The sequence below is a fragment of the Anabas testudineus genome, chromosome 21 (assembly GCF_900324465.2).
Source record: "Anabas testudineus chromosome 21, fAnaTes1.2, whole genome shotgun sequence".
Lineage (NCBI taxonomy): Eukaryota > Metazoa > Chordata > Actinopteri > Anabantiformes > Anabantidae > Anabas > Anabas testudineus.
The window spans coordinates 11,629,148-11,647,202 of record NC_046629.1 but is presented as its reverse complement, the minus strand read 5'-3'; the positions used below and the strand labels follow the sequence as shown (position 1 = coordinate 11,647,202).

At 37.3% G+C, this 18,055-nt stretch overlaps 1 protein-coding gene across 1 annotated transcript in view; it reads right to left on the bottom strand.

Annotated features, from left to right (window-relative positions):
- Window positions 1-18,055, bottom strand: part of LOC113173775 (glypican-6-like) — a 66,062-nt gene that overhangs the window by 30,040 nt on the left and 17,967 nt on the right. The window contains exons 3-4 of the mRNA XM_026377319.1: window positions 13,781-14,172; window positions 9,571-9,736 (exon numbers count right to left, since the gene is read on the bottom strand). Coding sequence (XP_026233104.1) covers window positions 9,571-9,736; window positions 13,781-14,172 — 558 coding nt within the window. The remainder of the gene's footprint in view (window positions 1-9,570; window positions 9,737-13,780; window positions 14,173-18,055) is intronic.

Genomic DNA, 18,055 nt, shown 5'->3' with positions numbered 1-18,055 from the left:
CATATCCATTTTATACTCCCTTCCAAAAGTATTGGAACAGTGAGGCCAGTTCCTTTATCTTTGCTGAAGACTGAAAACATTTGGGTTTGGAAAAAGATGAATATGCGACAAAAGATCAACCTTTCAGCTTTTATTTTCAGGTGTTTACGTCTGGATCCGATACACAATGTAGAAGATAGCATCTGTTGTTTAAACCCACCTATTTTTAATATGAGCAGCAGTGAAAATGTAGACTTAAAATAGATTAAAGTGACTGTTTAGTTGCAAATCCTTTGCTCCATCAAGTAGGGTTACTGATAGTTGTATTGACAATGGCCAATGTTTGAATTACTGACTTCACCAAAACTCTTTCTCTACGCATTAGATGCTGTAAATGCAAAATGTCTCACCATCTATAAAACTTTGTCCCAGAATTGTTTCTGTACTTATTAGCAAATTCCAGCCTGGCCTTCCCGTTCTTCCTGCTAATGAGTGGTTTGCATATTCTGCTGTAGACTTTTACTTTTGTTCATGAAGTCTTCTGTGAACAGTAGATTGTGATACCGTCACTCCTGCCCTCTGGATGTTGTTGCTGATGACACTAACAGTTGTTTTAGGCTCTTTTTTACATCTTCCACCAGGTTTCTGTCGTCAACTGCTGTCGTCTTCCTTAGTCTACCCATTCAACATCTGTTAATTAGTACAAAGCCCAAATCTAAAACCGCGTGAAGGCATTCAGTTTTATTTATTGTTTGAATGTTTATTGAAATCAATGTAAAAGGATACACCTGGGCAACAAAACTACCTGCCAGTCACATTTTCTGAATACTTTTGCACACATAACAAATAAGTGGCCTCAAATAAAATCTAGCTACCTTCTGAGTTATGTATGAGATCCAGATGTAAACACCTGGAAATAAAAGTTGAAATGTTGATATTTTGTCTCATATTCATCTTTTGATATTTTGATATTTATCAAACCCAAATGTTTTCAGTCTACAGCAAAAATAAAGGTACATCCCCATCTTTTATAGAGGTTATTTAGCAAGAGATCACTTCATGGCCAGCATGAACAGAAATTTAAAAAATAAGCTGTTAAAAAAAATGTATTCTAGTATATTCATCTGTTAATAAATTCCGTAAATTCACACTTTAAATTATTACTTTTGTGACTTGTTGTTCCTTTTCTCTCCTCTTTCCACTCACGCCACCCGGTCGAGACACATGGCCGCCCACCCAGAGCCTGGTTCTGCTGTAGGTTTTCTTCCATTAAAGGAAGTTTTCCTCTGAAATGTAGCCGACTGATTGCTTGTTGGGTTTTCTATAGAATTTACAGTTGCATTGTTATATTCTGTTTGGTGATATAATTGAAAGTGGAATAAAATACACAATAGAGAGAAACATCCAGTCAGCTATTTGATTAGCTTTGCGATCAGCATCTGTCACACCAATCACACAAATGTTCCATCAAACACTGACTGTTGATTGATATGTCAATTTGCAAGCTCACTTGTGTGTTTGTGTCAAACTCTGACACAGACAGAGGACAGAAGCAGGAACACCCATAAAGACTTGCAGGATAACGTTCCAAATGAAATTCCTAAAGGTTCACATACTTTTTCTTGCAGCTGTATATTTACCTGTCAGTGTGGCAGAAAGTCCTCCGAGATTTACTCGCTAAATGGAAAATCTATCCGCATTTGGCACCTGGCAGATGTTAATTTTGGACTCTGAAGGGAGCATTTCTGTATAACTGAGTAGTTTACCGTTAAGAAAGCAGAAACTACTTCTAAACTGAAGGTCACTATAATATAGATAATAAATTGCATTTACAGTAAATATAAGTATTTTTATCTTGATTTTTTTATTTTAAGGTCAGACAATGAGTTGAATAATGGCCTGTGTTTTATTATCGTTATTAGAACTTTTGTGTGTTACTAGCAAATCAAAGTAGATTTTGTGTGTTTTTTTTATTTTTTATTCTTTTACTGTGGAGCTTAGTATTTTCTTAACCTTTTGCCCATGGGTGGTGAAACAAGCCACAAAGATTAGACAGTGCAAGCAACCATTATAAATCCATTTAACTCCAGAGATGTGGGTGAAATGGCTTTTAGGCTCCACTGTTCTAAATCACTGCTATTGGAAATTCAGACCTCACACAAGAAGGAGAAACATTAATAGAACAGCAACAACTACTTTGCAGGTATACATGACGCTAATTTGCTTTGACATGCATTATAGATTTAACCCCATCCAAGGAAAAAACAATGCTTGTCAGGAGAATTTTGCATATTCAAATAAACATCTTTCTTTTTGTTGTTAGAGTTCAGGCTCTCCAATCCATTGTATCTATGATTGCACAATATGATGAGTTACTAGATGCACATCAAAGATAAGATGTTTATCTGCCTTCCTTTTTGTTGAAGGTCATCTAATGAATCCTTGATAAATACAAAATGCAGAACAAGCATAGGATAAGGGCTCATCAAGAAATCAGTAATATGCTAAATAATTATTTCAACTCATAAATATGGACATTATACTTTGATGAAAAAGAGGCTCCGTATTTTAAATACTGCACATATAGATGCAGCATTTGCACTGAAATATTATGCTGCAACTGTAAGGCCATATTTAAAATAACAATAATAATAATAAACTTGTCAGATTGATGATATTCAATAAAAAAAAGGGTTGGTGGTCACTGCATTCACAAAATACAATACATAAATATAATAATATTGTTTGAAATTAAACTACTACTTTGTACTTACACTTTAACACATTTTCCGAATTACACTTACATACTGTTACTTAAAGAATATTTCCAGTGCAGGACTTTCACATCTAGTGATGTGTTTTTCTTTTTGGGGTTTTATTTTTTTTTTTTAAGTGAACCTTCTCAATTCTTCCTAACACAGATTCTTCCACAGACAACTGTTGTAAAAGCTTAATGTGTGGAGTTAACCATTCACAAAGACTTCAGTGTGCAACAGTATGTGCACTTACAGTAAATTACATACAGTACTGTAAGTGCCAAATGGAGATAAGGTTCAGCTCTTTCAGTGCTCTTGCTCATTCGTGTGCTCTCTCTCCTCCTTTTTGAGAGCAACTAGAGAGTCAATTAAAACTATTTCAAACATTAATAACACTGAGTTAAATTTCTGTGCTTAATTGAAGCCGAATATTGGCTGGGCCACCTTCAACTCTATTTGGGAGGAGGTCACTGGCTGGATGATTTGCGTTGACCTCTATCGCTCTTTAGGTGTGAGAGAAGTATTAGCCTGCTTTAATTATGAAAAAGTGTAAAGATGTGAGATTTGTCACAGTTTGAATTCATCCTGGTCATTGTACACAATGCAAAAACCCTTTGATATTCTAGTATTTAGGTCTACTTGTATGTTCTGATTTTCAGCCGTGAGTTGCCCATTCAGAGTGTGAGGAAAGGTTTCTTTCCTGTCAATATTTTATTCATGAGGAATTTTTCACAAAGGAGTGGATGGGTTGCCGGCTTGAATTTTCATAAACAGTGCGGTTGTGGCTGGCTCCAGTTGCCAAGTGAAACAAATCGCCTAATTAAAACGAAATGAGGAGATAGAATCGATACAAATCACTTCCAGTGTGGTGACATGCCTCACCAAAGAACAGTAACAGCTTGTTAACACCAGAGTAACAAACCTGCAAATAGGCAGCAACCAGTTCATTTACGACAATGACGTTTAGCTGACTGCAACTCTCAATGTGAATATTGTGAGGTTGCAGAAATAAAGGTTCCATCACAGGTGTCAGCTACCTGTCAGCATAAAAAAAATGATAATGACAGAATATTGTCCTGCAGAGGACAATATTCATCACCACAGCACGTGACTGATATTCAAACGACCTTAGAGGAAGAAGACATCAATTTGTGTAGACAGTCTGATAAATAACATCAAAAATGGTTAAAAACAGCCTCCATCAGAACTTTCCTCAACGAAAAGAAGACCCAACCAGAAGAGTTTTGAAACCACACAAAGACATGTAAACACTGTCAAAGTGATCATCTTAAAACACATATCTGGTGATTTATGCAGAAAGTGTAATGCTCAGTTTGTCCCGGGGGAGTTGACGTGTGGGTCTTGATTATGTTCAGAGTAGAGATCTCAGATGTTGCGAGTAGACGGACAGCTGATCATCAGCAGCTCAATGCTTCAGCTAATTTTTATGATTCAAATCTAATCCTACTCTTAATCTTATCAAATAGCACATAGACTATTTTTACATGCATGGTTATTTATTACAAATGAATGTAAAAAAATAAAATAAATAAATAAACCACATTTTGGTATTTTCGATGGAATACAACATACTGCCTAAAGATTCTGTAATTAGCATCAGTTTCTGTAATTAATGCACTGAACAAGTCTTGTTTTTAAGAGTAGAATGGAGAGAAGTCAGCAATTATTTGTTGTTGTCCATTATTACATTATTATTACATTACAGGTCTGTATTTTTTATGCTATATGCTCATAGCTGCAGAATAAGTGAGTGTTTCATATTATTATTATGCATTATATTAGACTGACCCTCTGGAACTAAATCAGTTCCATAAATAGCACTTTTTCAAATGAATGTAAAATGACAATGTGTGACTGGTGTGTTTAAATTTGACATAGGATTTTTTTGAACCTACGTTTTAGCTTCCATGACAATATTCTCTATGCTTGTCTAATTAATCTCTTGCTTAGGGGCAAACAAAACAAACACACGCACAAGAACTTTTGATCTAAGCTTGTTAGTATTGCAAACATACAAGATCTCCTCATTGAGGTGCATATGAATACTGTATGCAACAAACGGAATCCAAATACAGAGGAATGATGTTATTAAGGATGGTGATTTTTCTATCATTTATTGTAGAGTTATGAATAATAGATTTCAAAGATAGTGGAACGTCAAAGTAAAACCTCTAAAAATGCGAACCAGTTTCTCTTTCTGTGAAAGTGAAGTACAGAAGGAGAAAATTGGGAAACACATTTAGAAACAATTCTGAGGAATCTATAGCACTGCAGCTGCTCTTCATACACACATCTGTTAAAGCCTGCCTCACAGCAGTCCCTTTCTGCCTCACACTCACATCATAGACAAATAAAGGTGAGGCCATGGTTAATGTGAACGGCATGCCACATTTTTTTTGTTCAAGTTCTTTCACAAGTTGAAATTTATTTAATCACAGGGTTTTATTTCAGGCAAGTTGACTTGTGGGGTGAGAAGCTGTTGCAGGGAAAAATCGTTGCCATGTGGGGCATAGCAGTAGGGTTTAAAGGATTTCTCACTCTTTGGTTGGATTAGTTTTCACCTTTCCCAATATCTTGTCTTCTCTGGTCAGTGGAGCAGGTATGATGTTGGCTTGAATGCATGCCACAGAAATCAAGATGAATGCCTTGGCTTCAAATCTATCTCAGCTCTGTAGGGCTCTCAGGTGTTTTTCCCAATGTCTCTCAAGCCTAGGCTTCTTCTTCTTCAGAGAGCTGATGTAACCTATTATCTTTAATTGCTATATGTAAATAAAAGCAATACAACTAATAAATATGTCTATGTAACAACAAATCATCTACACACTATTTTTTTCCATATTTGCATATGTATGGCATTATATTAGTCTACCTGTCAGAGCAGCCTTCCTGACAATTTAACACAGAGACCAAAGTCAATATCTTTTTTTGTGGTCAGTCCTAAAGCTAATTGAAAATCTTTCTTTCTATAATGGGCATGAAATGTCAGAGCCACAAGATATAGAACTGGCATTTAATCTAAGCTGAGGAATAAATATCCCATTGACAAGAGTTCTGATGAAGACAGAATAAACGCTGCTCCAGGAATTAATGGCAGAAAAATAAAAGTGTCAGATTTTATTCTTTGTTAGTGGAGTATATGTACAAATATAACTAATCAGACTGAAATACACTTTGTTTGTGGAGGCAAGCAGCAGTCTGCGTTCCTAACACTACATTATATCGCAAAGTGTGTTTGAGTCCAAAGAAATGCAGGTGAGGTGAGTGGTGCCTCTTAATTGTCTGCAGGACAGAGTAAGTGGTTTCGAAAAATAGAAGGAGATTAATATTGCAATGCAGACAAAGTCAAAAAGAGCCCGGCAGTCTGGCTTGTTGAAGCTGTCATTAACAGATATGCTGTAACAGCTTGTGATGGTGCCCTGTTTGCTTTGTTGATTGTTGAATGGAACCTGTGAGATGTTTCTTAGCAACCAATTTTGTACATTACTGGGTTAAAAACAACAACAAAAGCAACATCAATCGTAGATCTGCAGTGTTAGTTGTTTTATTTTGTTTTGTTTTAGCACAAGATAAGATAAGAAGATATAACAAGATATTGATTATCAGAAATATCAGAAAATAACATTGGTGGTCTGGAAGCAGCACACACCTGATAACAAAGAAGAGCGTGGTCAACACCTGTAACAACTGGGCAATAATGACTAAAACTTCTGGCAGTAGACGATACCACAAATCAGTCTTTATGTCAAAAGAAATATGGGCTCCAACTAGCAGGTTGTACTTTTCATGAACAGTGAAATTTGTACTAAAGATTTGTACAAAACAAACACAGACAATTAAAATGCTGAATTCAGGTGAAAGCCTGAGAGGCAAAGACAACACATTTACATAGGAAGATGGAGGTAAGATCATTTAGTAAAATGAATCTAACCTTATTTAAAGCTGTAGTTACTGTAATTTCTCTCTTTCTTGTATGTTTGGTTCAACGACAGTTTCGCAATCAAATTGTGCTGGACTGGTGACGTGCTGAGGCATTTACCCATTATGAAATGCAGTAAAAAGTCCAAACATCACCATCCACAGGAAGAGTCGTGCTTATTTCGTCACATTTCACAAGCCCGGGAGAATCTCCAATGGTCTGCTTATATGCAGTATGAGCCAAATAAAATTTAGCTGTAAAGTATTGAGATAAAATGACAATGGAATGGATGTAATGGACACGTTTCACCACTAAATCCTACATAAAAATAACTATAACATGCGGTGTATTAATCCATGATAAATAAAAATAATGGTGATTTTTAGTAAACAAGGGCAATTTGAAAAAATGAATACTGTCAAATACTGTTAGATACTGTCCAATCAAGCTACCAATGTGTTGCTGGACCACAGGGATCTGCACTAGTTAATGCTTTTGCTGTGTTCAGAGAAGAAGTGTTTGTTTTTCCTATTAGTTGTGGGTTGTTCTTCTCCACTATGAGCCACTGATCTGCTGGAAGACAAAATGACTCACCCCAAGAAAGTGCAAGTGGATCTTCATGCGCTCTTCCAGGTATGCAGGGGTTGGTAGAATTCATTAATGTGGACTTAAATTCCACTATACCTCTGCTTTTAGGTTTAAGTTCTTCAGTGAGGCACAAGCCTGCATCTGTCAGACTTCCACTGATGCTGCTCTGCTCTGCTCTTGTTGAACATGGAGACATCTAGGCCACTAAGACAGATAGCTTTTATTTCCACATTGGTATATTTGCACAGAAAAAGAAAGGCCTTATACAGTACATTTAGATTTCTTTCCTGCCTGGAATGCTATGAATAGTTATAGAAATATATTGTCATAGGTATAGTATTGTAGTATATTATCTTTGTTAGGTTATAACATGTTAAGTGTTGTGTGTGGACGATGATAATTTTTCCTTGCTGTTGTCTAGACAACAGCAACATAATTAAATGCTTTAATTAGGGGATAATTTAGACAATAAAATGACTCTAATAGCTGTCTGTAATGTAAACATTTTAATATTGCTAGAGAGCCAACACTCCCCCGAACTCTTTGAAAAGTTCGTCCTCTTTGAGATGCCTGTTTTGGTTTGCTGGTCCTAAAAATACTTGGTCAAAATCTATGCATGACTGCAAGGTCACAAGCTTAGTCAAGCTGGTTGTATACTGCATGCTAAAATACCCTAATGTTTTTCCAGGAGATGGACGACCAAATGAGCCAAAAGGGGAGCGAATACTAGAAGTACATTCATCAGATAGATAGACATGACAGTGCAACATGCTGCCTATATTGCACTGAAACTGCAGGATGTGCAAATAGACACTTGTTTTGAAGAAGCTAAAAGATGAGGCCTCTGCTGCTGTGAGTATTTTCTGCCCCCCCAAGCAATCAAATGTCACTTAACACAGCAGTGAAATGCGGTTCAAGCATCCTCAGCGTGTTTGTGATATACCTGTATGTGAGGTCTTTTCATACTTAAATACTGAAATGGGAGGAATGTACTGTGACGCTGCCGACAGTGAAGAGGCAGTTGGCTATACTGATGCTGCACGGATACCAGAATCACTTCTCACATGTGTTTTATGGTTTTCACTGGCCAACAGAAGCTCAGAGATTATTTCATTAGCTAGTCAACTTGACCCTCTGAACTTTATTTTATTACATCTTAGATTCTGCTTCAAAATAAAATAAAATAAAAACTGCTATATCATATTTTCCTACTGCGTCCTCCATTAATCACTTTTTTGTGGAATTTCCGTGTTTGCCACAGGCTAGCAAGTAACAACCAAAGCTCCTTCTCCTGTTCCTTGTTACAGCCTGGTAACATTTTCGCCATCATAGCTTTAGTTCTGTCCTACAGGAGAAATCATCTGCGTAAGGCAATCTATGAAAAATCAAATAAATATACAGTACAAATACTATATTCATGTTTGCATTCTTTGTCTCTGAGGTGAGCAAGTTCCCACTGAACTTCTCTTCACAAACTTGACACTCCCCGTGGTGCACTCCTGCCCTATTACAAGTCCCCATTTAGCCCAGCAGGAGAGCAGAATCTCATGAATAAAATCTTTTCATGCAGCAAAATGTTGATAGAAGAGCAACAAATAGAGAACCTTCTTATCCAAAGGCCCAGTGTGTGTCAGTGGAACTGATGTTGTCAAAATATGATAACAACACAGCTCCAGCTGTAACCTCACTTAAAATAGAAAGTCAAACTGTACAACACACTGATTTATTAATCCTGCGGCCTTAGAAGTTAAACGTTTTGACGCTTTTTAAAAAAAGATTCCTTTATCTTTTTATTTTTGCATGTACAAAACATGCTTCAAAGTAACTAAAGTATTTATAATTCAACACTTAACTGTGTCATGAACATGACAGAAAAAAGTGGGAACTACATGACAGTACAGCAATATTTGTGAGATGATGATTAAATACAGTCACGCTCTTTAATGTAAAACATCCTAGTGTGTATGTTTCAGTTTTGTGCTATAGGCTGTTAGGTTTAAGCTTTAAACTGTTTCCAGCATATTGCTGTAGTATTGATTATTATTGGTACAGTTTGAACCCTATTCAATAAAACCACGCGGCTTTTGCCTGCTATTAAAATACAAATGTTGAGTGTAAGCGGTTGTGAACACTTATACTACAAATGTCTCATTATTGTGGGTGCTAATTTAATGCTACATGTCACTGCTACCCATTTAACCCTAATGGAAAACCATACATCCAGGCAGAAAAATATACAAAACATAACCAATATGATGGGAATAAAGAGAACAGGACCCAGGCAAAATAACTGTACTGAAAAACACTTACCAATGTACTGGTTCCACTCTGGATCCAGATCAGCTTGATTAGCCAGGCAGCCCTTCATGACATTCAGGCAGTAGTTCTTGCATGGTTTAACTGTTGGCATGCCCTGACAAAAAGGGCAGTACAGGAGTTTTGTCAGTGCTCGAATGCACGCTGGAGTGCTGCTGACCTGCAGGGACACGGAGCATGAGAGCAGCCATTACCATTTGGAGATCTCTTTTGAAATAGATGCTTCACAGCTGATGTATTTCAGCACTTTTACAGTGAGTTGTCCAAGGAAAACTATATTTAACACAGATTAAAAACTAGCTCGTTTATTATTTTGAAAAAAAAAAAAACAGAAAATACATCAAAGATTACAGAAATGCCACAATAAGAAAACTTTCTGCTGACCAACAAATGAACGTGATCATTGCCAAACATCTGCCCTGCATTTAAATGTCCCAATTAAATAAAGAGAACTATTATAGACCTGTTATATAAATTAATTCAACAATCTACAAATGCTGAAACACAAGTGCATATAGTACTTTATGGTTTACTGTACTAATGTTGTGTTTCAAACCTCCTTGTATGACTGTGTCTTTCTAGAAATCATAAATGTAACTGGAGGCACACACAGTATGAGGACACAAATCTGTTTAACAATCAGTTGGAGCAGTAATTGTTTCATTGGGTGTAGCGTTCTTACACCATCTCACTTCTCATTTCACAACTTGCTGAACATAGTTTTTTTTCTAAATGTTTTCTAATCATTGATTTGAAATGATGAAAGCTGGAATTAAAAGAATCTGCAGCTTAATGTGGGGCACTGTGGCGCGCTGAACGTGTAGTGCAAATCAACACTGCAGCTGATTCAACACAGTGTCGCGCTGTACAAATGAGATGAATTCGTCATTATAGGCTATGTGCTGTAATACTGTAACGTGTTATTTAAGAGGTATTGTCATGGTGCTGGAATGCCCACACAGCAAACACCGGAAAACAGCTGACCACACGCTGGATCAGCGTATGCATCAAAGAGCAGAATTATATCACGTTTGTGCAGTGAGTTACCGAGTACAGTCACATTTCAGATAGTAAATACAAGCTTGACTGTGTGACCTACTAAAACGGATTTCACCAAATGCTTTCTACAGAACGTCCAGCACTCAGCATTCTTACTCTTCTTTTACTCAAATGCCCTGTCAAGATGTTGGAAATGAAATCTCCTTGGTTGCAGGTAAGGGAGATTTTTCTGATGAATGCCCTTTATCGTAGCTTATGCTTATCTTTTACAATAGCACATGCCAAATTAATGCAATGTAATGTGAACACACACACACACACACACACACACACACACACACACACACACACACACACACACACACAACAAAATGTATGTCTTTACTTTTTTTTTTTTTTAAATGAAGCCTCAGCTCACACAGAATGATTCCCAGTACATAGAATCAAAATGAATGACAGCAGAGGAATGTATTTTTTCAGTGCTTAGTGGAAATCAATAACACGAGGATGCAACGATTTCTTTCTTGTAAATACTCACAAAGCAGAGCAACAGTATAGAAACTTTGTCTGCTAGTCTGCTGCTTAGATGATTTTAATGATGTTGCTGTAACAAAGTACACGATATAGTTGCTGTGTGAAGCACCACATGTAAGAAAACAAGTAACTGGTGAGAGATATGTAATAAAATCATAAATAAAATCACAAGTTGTAGATCTTTACCTGTGCTGTCATAGTGTTCAATATAATGTATGGGTAATGTTTAGGTATTCTATGAAGAAAGATTCGCAGGAGTGGTATGCTGCTTCAAAAACTTCAATTCTTAAAACTGTAATTTGCAGGAAAACAGGAATCGGGAATCGTGCACAAAAACAACAGGGGGTTAAAATTAATGACATGACAGGATTAAAAACACAGGGTTGCAGGGTTTCATATTTTGAAAGAAGGTACAGCGCACCTCCCTTTCCGAGGACGAGGTGTCCTGGACAACAAAGGCACAGCCAGTTTTTACAACAAGTTGAAATTTTGGAACCATTAAAAAGCTGCTTTGCATGTGGGGAATTAACGGATCACAGGCGTAAGCATGAACCTGACAAGCAACGCCTTGAAAACAAAAAACAAAACTAAATTCTGAAATTCACTTCAACACAGACAAGTAATTGCAGTGCAACTAAAGACTGGTTAACTGCGGCCAGATTTCTCAGAAGGTGATAAAAATCTGGCAGCATCAATTTGTCTAAACAGTTTTTCGCAAATGTTTTTTTTCTGCAGAGTACCAATACACAGAGTCAGACTCCAAGGAAGGCTCATTTACACCTGGCCTGACTAACACGCATCAACCCCTGGATTACAGGCTGACTTGTCACAGACTAACAGAATATTCTAAATTTGCTCCTGCCAAAGTATATCCCACTAGACAGGTGTAAAACAGCAGCACAAAATAAAGAGCAGTCTGTTTTCAGCAGGTTTAGGGGTTGTGAGGTGATGTACAGGTAATACTTGTTATTAAAGTATTAAAATAGTAATTCTAATTAGTAGTAGTTGTAGAAGTAGTGGCATTTTATCATTTTATAAAAATCACTGTGAAGAGAAACTCTAATCTGTCATTTCAACACCTTTTGAATGATTTTCCTTCATCATTATATTAATTAGTAAAACATTAGCAATTAAAATTGTGAGATAATATTATTTGTCAATAAAAATGCTGTTCCCCTTCCACACTTTAATATCTTTACACAAATATTCCCCTTCACTCATATCACCAAAAAACAATAACCAACATAGTACCAAAAGAACATTGTTCATTTTGATTAACCATATGGTAATTTAAATGTTATACAAACCTAAAACCCAACAAAATTTAAACCGGCTCAATAAACAGAAGCAGACATATTGGTTGGGTAATGATCTGGAATAAGTTCAGTTTTTTGTCTCTTAAGCTATGAAAGGAAATAATGTACTCCATCTTCTACTTTAATTCAATATAGACCCCGGCAGCAATGAGCATGGATGTCACATCTCAGACACGGCGAGCAACAGACACCTCAAGTGGGGTGTCTTATTCCATTATGCCTACACCCAATCCCTCAAGATGAGTTTGTACCCTGAGGATCAAAGGGTTGCAGTCCCAGACACATGACCTGGATCTCAGGTCCCACTGAAATGTCAAGGGGTAAAGCTGGGACAGGCTAGCTTCTAAGAAACGCAGGGTGTAACTCAGTAAATGCATAATAACAACACATCCTCCCTGGCTGCTTCTAAGTGAGACTCACCACTACTACTGTGGGGGGAGCTGACATATGCAGTGATGGAAGACTTAAAGTTCACTGAGTTCACTACGGTGGGACTGACAGAACACGAATGTTGGATCTCTTGGAGAACACTGGCGTCTTCGTGTCTCTGATGATTGTAGGTTACTATATTTCTGGAACTGGCTTCTGTTTTTACAGTGTACTGTACATTCAGCCTATAAATATTTATAAGAGTGTTGATTTTCCAATCCTACTGATATCAATACAGTAATGAGATAAAACCAGTGTGGCTGGGGATTTGCAGGATAGTGCCTATCAGTGCTCCTTCTCAACCCATACAAAGGCATGTAAAAGCAGCCCTGTTTATGTTGAGTGTGACTAAATCCAAGCCTTAGCCCTTTGCTTTTCCCTTCAATCTTACTTTATACACAATCCAAATTACACACCCTCCCAGGGCAGTATGATATACCGCAGAAGCTGCATTAAGACTGCATCACATCAAACAGAATACTAAGGCTACAACATGATTAATGGCTCCTGTATGCCGCATGAACAAATATTAGGCAATAGGGCAATAAATATTGATGGAAAATCTTTCTTTTCTCTTCTTTTTCATTGTCTGGGTATTTCTCCTGAGTAATTCTTTTACTTTTCAACAGTGTCTTTTTGACAACAAGTTGCCTTGAGCCCCAGACATCCTGCAGCCATGCACCAAGTGAGCCCACATTAGTCAGAAAGGTATCTGGAAGGAACTCATTCGTGGTGAAAAACCATGGGGAATTGTGTGCTTACTGCACACTAAACAAGACCTTGAGCTTGTGTAGAATGTAGTCTTAATTTTAGCTGAAGTCTGAAACTGCTGAATCTTACTCAGTATGTGATAAAAACAAGAAGTTATTTGGGTGTTTTATAATTTATAATAAATACATTTTGCTAAAGTGAATGAGAAAGTTTACCTTCGACACTCTCTGGGCCACCTCCTTGCCAACAGAGAGTCCCTGGACAAATGTGCGTGCAGCGATGAATGCCCGGGTAACCTGAGCCTTGAGCTTCCTGGGCACGTCTCCAAAGGGCTTTAACTGGTCGGTGTACTTACTGATACACTCCAGATAGTCCTCAGTGATGACATATTGGGAGTTGAGCAGTGTGAACATACGCTCCAGCAGCCGCGACCAAAAGTCATTAAGCATTTCCTCCAGGTTAACATTCCCTCCAGTGTAATAGCGCTTCAGTTCGGCAAACAGGTTCTCAAAAACCTCAGAGTTCTGCATGTAAGGCTTGCCATATGTCCTCACAAACATCTCATTCAGGGACCTCTCTGTGTTCTCCAGCAGCTCCAGGAAGAATTCTGGTTTAAGAAGAGAAGAAAAACTGTTACTTATTGTGTGATTACTTTTTGTGTGATGCTCTTTGTTCAGCACATGGTACTGTATGTATAGATGTGCCTTGATAAGATGCCCTACGAACCTTCCCTACATTTGTGATTCAAATAGAAACACAGAAGAATTACATTGAATGTGCCTGATTGCACAACTGCAGAATACAGTTTAAAAGGAAGTCTGCTTGATTGCAATGCAGCCAAAATATACCAAAATAGCATATCAATTAGGTCATCGGATGTTGACTTCATTTTAAAGAGCCTTCACAGCTTTGTTGATTTTTGTACTCAGTAATTTACTCTTGGCATCACAGTGGGACTCTTTCTCGTATATTCTCGGAAAGAAATAAGTTCTGTGTTTGCAGTGTGTAAGCTTTGTTTTGTCCATATCTCACCTGTAAACCCCAAAGAGAACAGAAAGAATCTATACTGCTGAATAATTTTAGTGTACACGGGATTGCACTGGAGTAATAAGGCTGTCATATAAGGGGCAATGAATTACCCTTTAATATGATTATGATGCCACAATACAGTTTCCCTGTGGGGTTTGCAACCATTTTGCATTTTCTTTGTAGGAGCCACTTGTGACCTCTATGACTCACCACAAAAGGATGAGATGATAATATTTCTGACCATCTGCTATCCGTAATCGTAGTCATGACTTTCAAGGGCTAATATTAAAATTTAAATAAGATACAAAACTTTGCACATTTAAATATAAAATGCAGAGCTTTAAAACTATATTAATTGAATTGTTTTTTTTTGGCAGAATTATAACTGTAAACTGTAAACAGCAACTGCACTAAGACATAAAGTAAGGAAACAGGATGACCAGACAGTGTTTAATAATGTGTGTTTAGTAGCGTCTAATAGTGGAGACATTGCACACAATTAATTGAGCTATTATAAAAATAATGTTTAGTAGCAGCTTTGTGGTCTCTAGTTTTCCTCGTGGTATGGGCTAATGGAAAGAACCGTGAAGATGTGGACAAAGCTACCAGTAACAGATTAAAAAGGTAGGGATAATTAAAAATAATGAGCTACGTGAGTTGTCCCTGTAACAGCATGTCAACGTTTAATAACACAAACCCTGTTACTACTCGGGTTTTGTGACTATTTTTAGGCCGATGATATAAACTATATTTTATACAGCTTTAAATATTCTAAAGTGAATGCCAACCACGTATATGTTCAGAACTGCATCATGGTACAGTAGATGGGTTATATGGCATACTCTGACCACATATCCATTAAAAGATCCATCTGGCACCTCTGAGCCATGCACATTACAGTCACTTATCAGAATGGCCCTGACAAACCTGTAATGGATTTGAAGTGGTCATTAGTGCTCAGCAATGCAGGTGAAATTACAGATTACAGAAGCGGGGAAACAAAATGGCATGACTCGCCATGAAACGACATCAAATCTCATCTGTATTGTTGTATGTTGTACACCAACAGAAAGCAAACATGCACACATTGTATTATCTGACTACCTAATTGAGACGAATGGATTTTCAACTCTTCTAAATGCATCTGAAGATATCTTAGAGGGTAAAAGTCAAATTTCCAGAAATGTTGGATTCTAATTTTGCATCAGCGTATCCTGTGCAGAACTACTTCCGGTTTACCACAGGCTAAATTCCTTTTAGACTTGTTTTTTCTATTCTATTCTTGCCACAATTAATTTTTCCTCATTAGCACATGTTGTCACATACTACAGCGTGTTAACTGTACGGCCTCCTGTGGGGTTTTGATCAAATTACCTTACTTTCACATGTGTTTCTGCCACATTCTGAGGATATCACCTTTTCTTTTGTTAGTGCTGTTGTATGATTATTTTTCAGTATTCCCAAGGTAGGGTATATATTGAATACAGGATTTAGATTCAGTTTTTAGAACTAGCTTCAGTGACTTTTATTTGGTCTCTGTGTTGCTGAGAGATGCATATGCACACTGATTAAAACTAATTTCATTATTTGTGCAATTTAAGTAGAAAAGACAATATGATAAGTGAAAATTAATTAGAGGAATCATATGCTAAAAATAACAAATTAAGTCAAATGTCAGCAACTAAAAATATCAGGAAAGAGTTCGCAAACTATTAGTAACTAAGACATGTCTCAAACAGCTACAAGAGATGCAGGAAAAGGATGCTCAAATGTTGAACAGGGCTGATTCTAATTCTCCTAACTTGCACAGAGTTCATTACATTTTGCTGATAAAGCTCAGTTTGGCTGCAATACCTCACTGTGCGCACAGAACTGTGCAGAGGTTACACGGAGCCATTCTCCCAGTGAGAAAGAGAAAGCCTGTTGTGTTCCTGTGCTTCCACAGCTGCCTGCTCTTATAGAAAGCTACTGATGGATGCTCTCCTACATGTCAGAGATATCAGTAGTCTCTATTTCAGCAATTTCGAAACTGACCACTTCCACAGTATTTTAAGCTGGATGATGGAAAAAAAGCCAAGTTGCATTGTTCATCTAGAAGAAGCCCTTAGCTTGTGGAAACAACTTGATTTGTTCTTAGGAACATAACCAGTGAAGGTAGTTTTGGATTGGAGATTTTACTGTGAAGACCCCCATGGGAAGTAATGTAAAACTTGCTCTCAATTGGATTATTCTATGCATAAAACTCCAAAGCAATTGTAAAAATGAGTAAGCACTTTTTGCAGAAATACTGTGGAACTGCTTAAAATGCTAGGAACTGGTTGAATATGCATACATTTTTATGAATATAAAATCTTATAAACCTTGGTGCTGCATATAAAAATGCTCTACCATTTTAAGTACTGGCCTCGTGTGCATTCCTGTGCACTGACATTTTTGTGAATTCCACAAATTATTTTGAGTGCAGCTTTTGATTTCAGGGCCACACACCAAGAAAAGGTACCAACCAGCCGAATGCAGAAGAAAGAAAGCTAATGAATTCAATAGATTGAAATGTTTTTAGATCTTTTATGTACAACACATTCCTACCAACAGAGCACTGTCAGAGCTACCTGTAATTTATCAGAAGAGCTACCCTGCAATGACTTGTTTGCAACAGTGTAAACAACCTGTTTTCTCCAGCAAAGTGGCCTTTCCTACAGGACTACAGCCCAGCAAAGAGGGACACCATCTCTGACTTTGTGATTTTTTTTTTTTTTTACTATGTAATATAAAGAGGCAAACAATTTGTTATGTAACCTCCTTGGGCTCTCATATCTAAGTGAAGTGAAAAATATTTTTGATGCCATAAGGAGCACTTTCAGTGTCAATCACAAGTTAGGTCACTGGGGGTTAAGTGCTGGTCTATTTAATGCTATGGTACTTCCTTCAGAAGATGACAGTTAACCAGTTTTTTTTTTTTTTTTTTTTTGGTTAACTCCTGTGGTTCCGGAGTCATAAATGGCAAATAAAGCACATATTTTTCTTGTAAAATCCCAGCTGCTAAATAAAAAAAAGCACATGTAAGCCGCAGCTAAGACAAAGACATCCATCATAAAGGATCTAATGTAATTCTATTGCATTTTGTTGCCTAAAACCAAAAAGGGTGCAATTTAAAAAGAAGCCTGACTTTGTACATTGGGCTCCCTGACAACAAACACTCGGTCATATGAGAGGGTTGGGACAATCGACCTATTTGAAGAGGACTTGTTTATTTAACATGGAGATACTGAGGCAGTCCTTGAATCCTAGTCTCTAGCTGAATGGTCTAATAGGACACCTTAACGCTTTGCATTCATCTCGACACACGCACTCCTGCTATCTGGCCAGTACGTTACAGCCTTCTATAGTTGCCAGCTTATTTGGAGTAATTTCAGGTTAAGTGCTTTGCTCAAGGGCACCTCAATGATGGCTGCTGAGGGAGG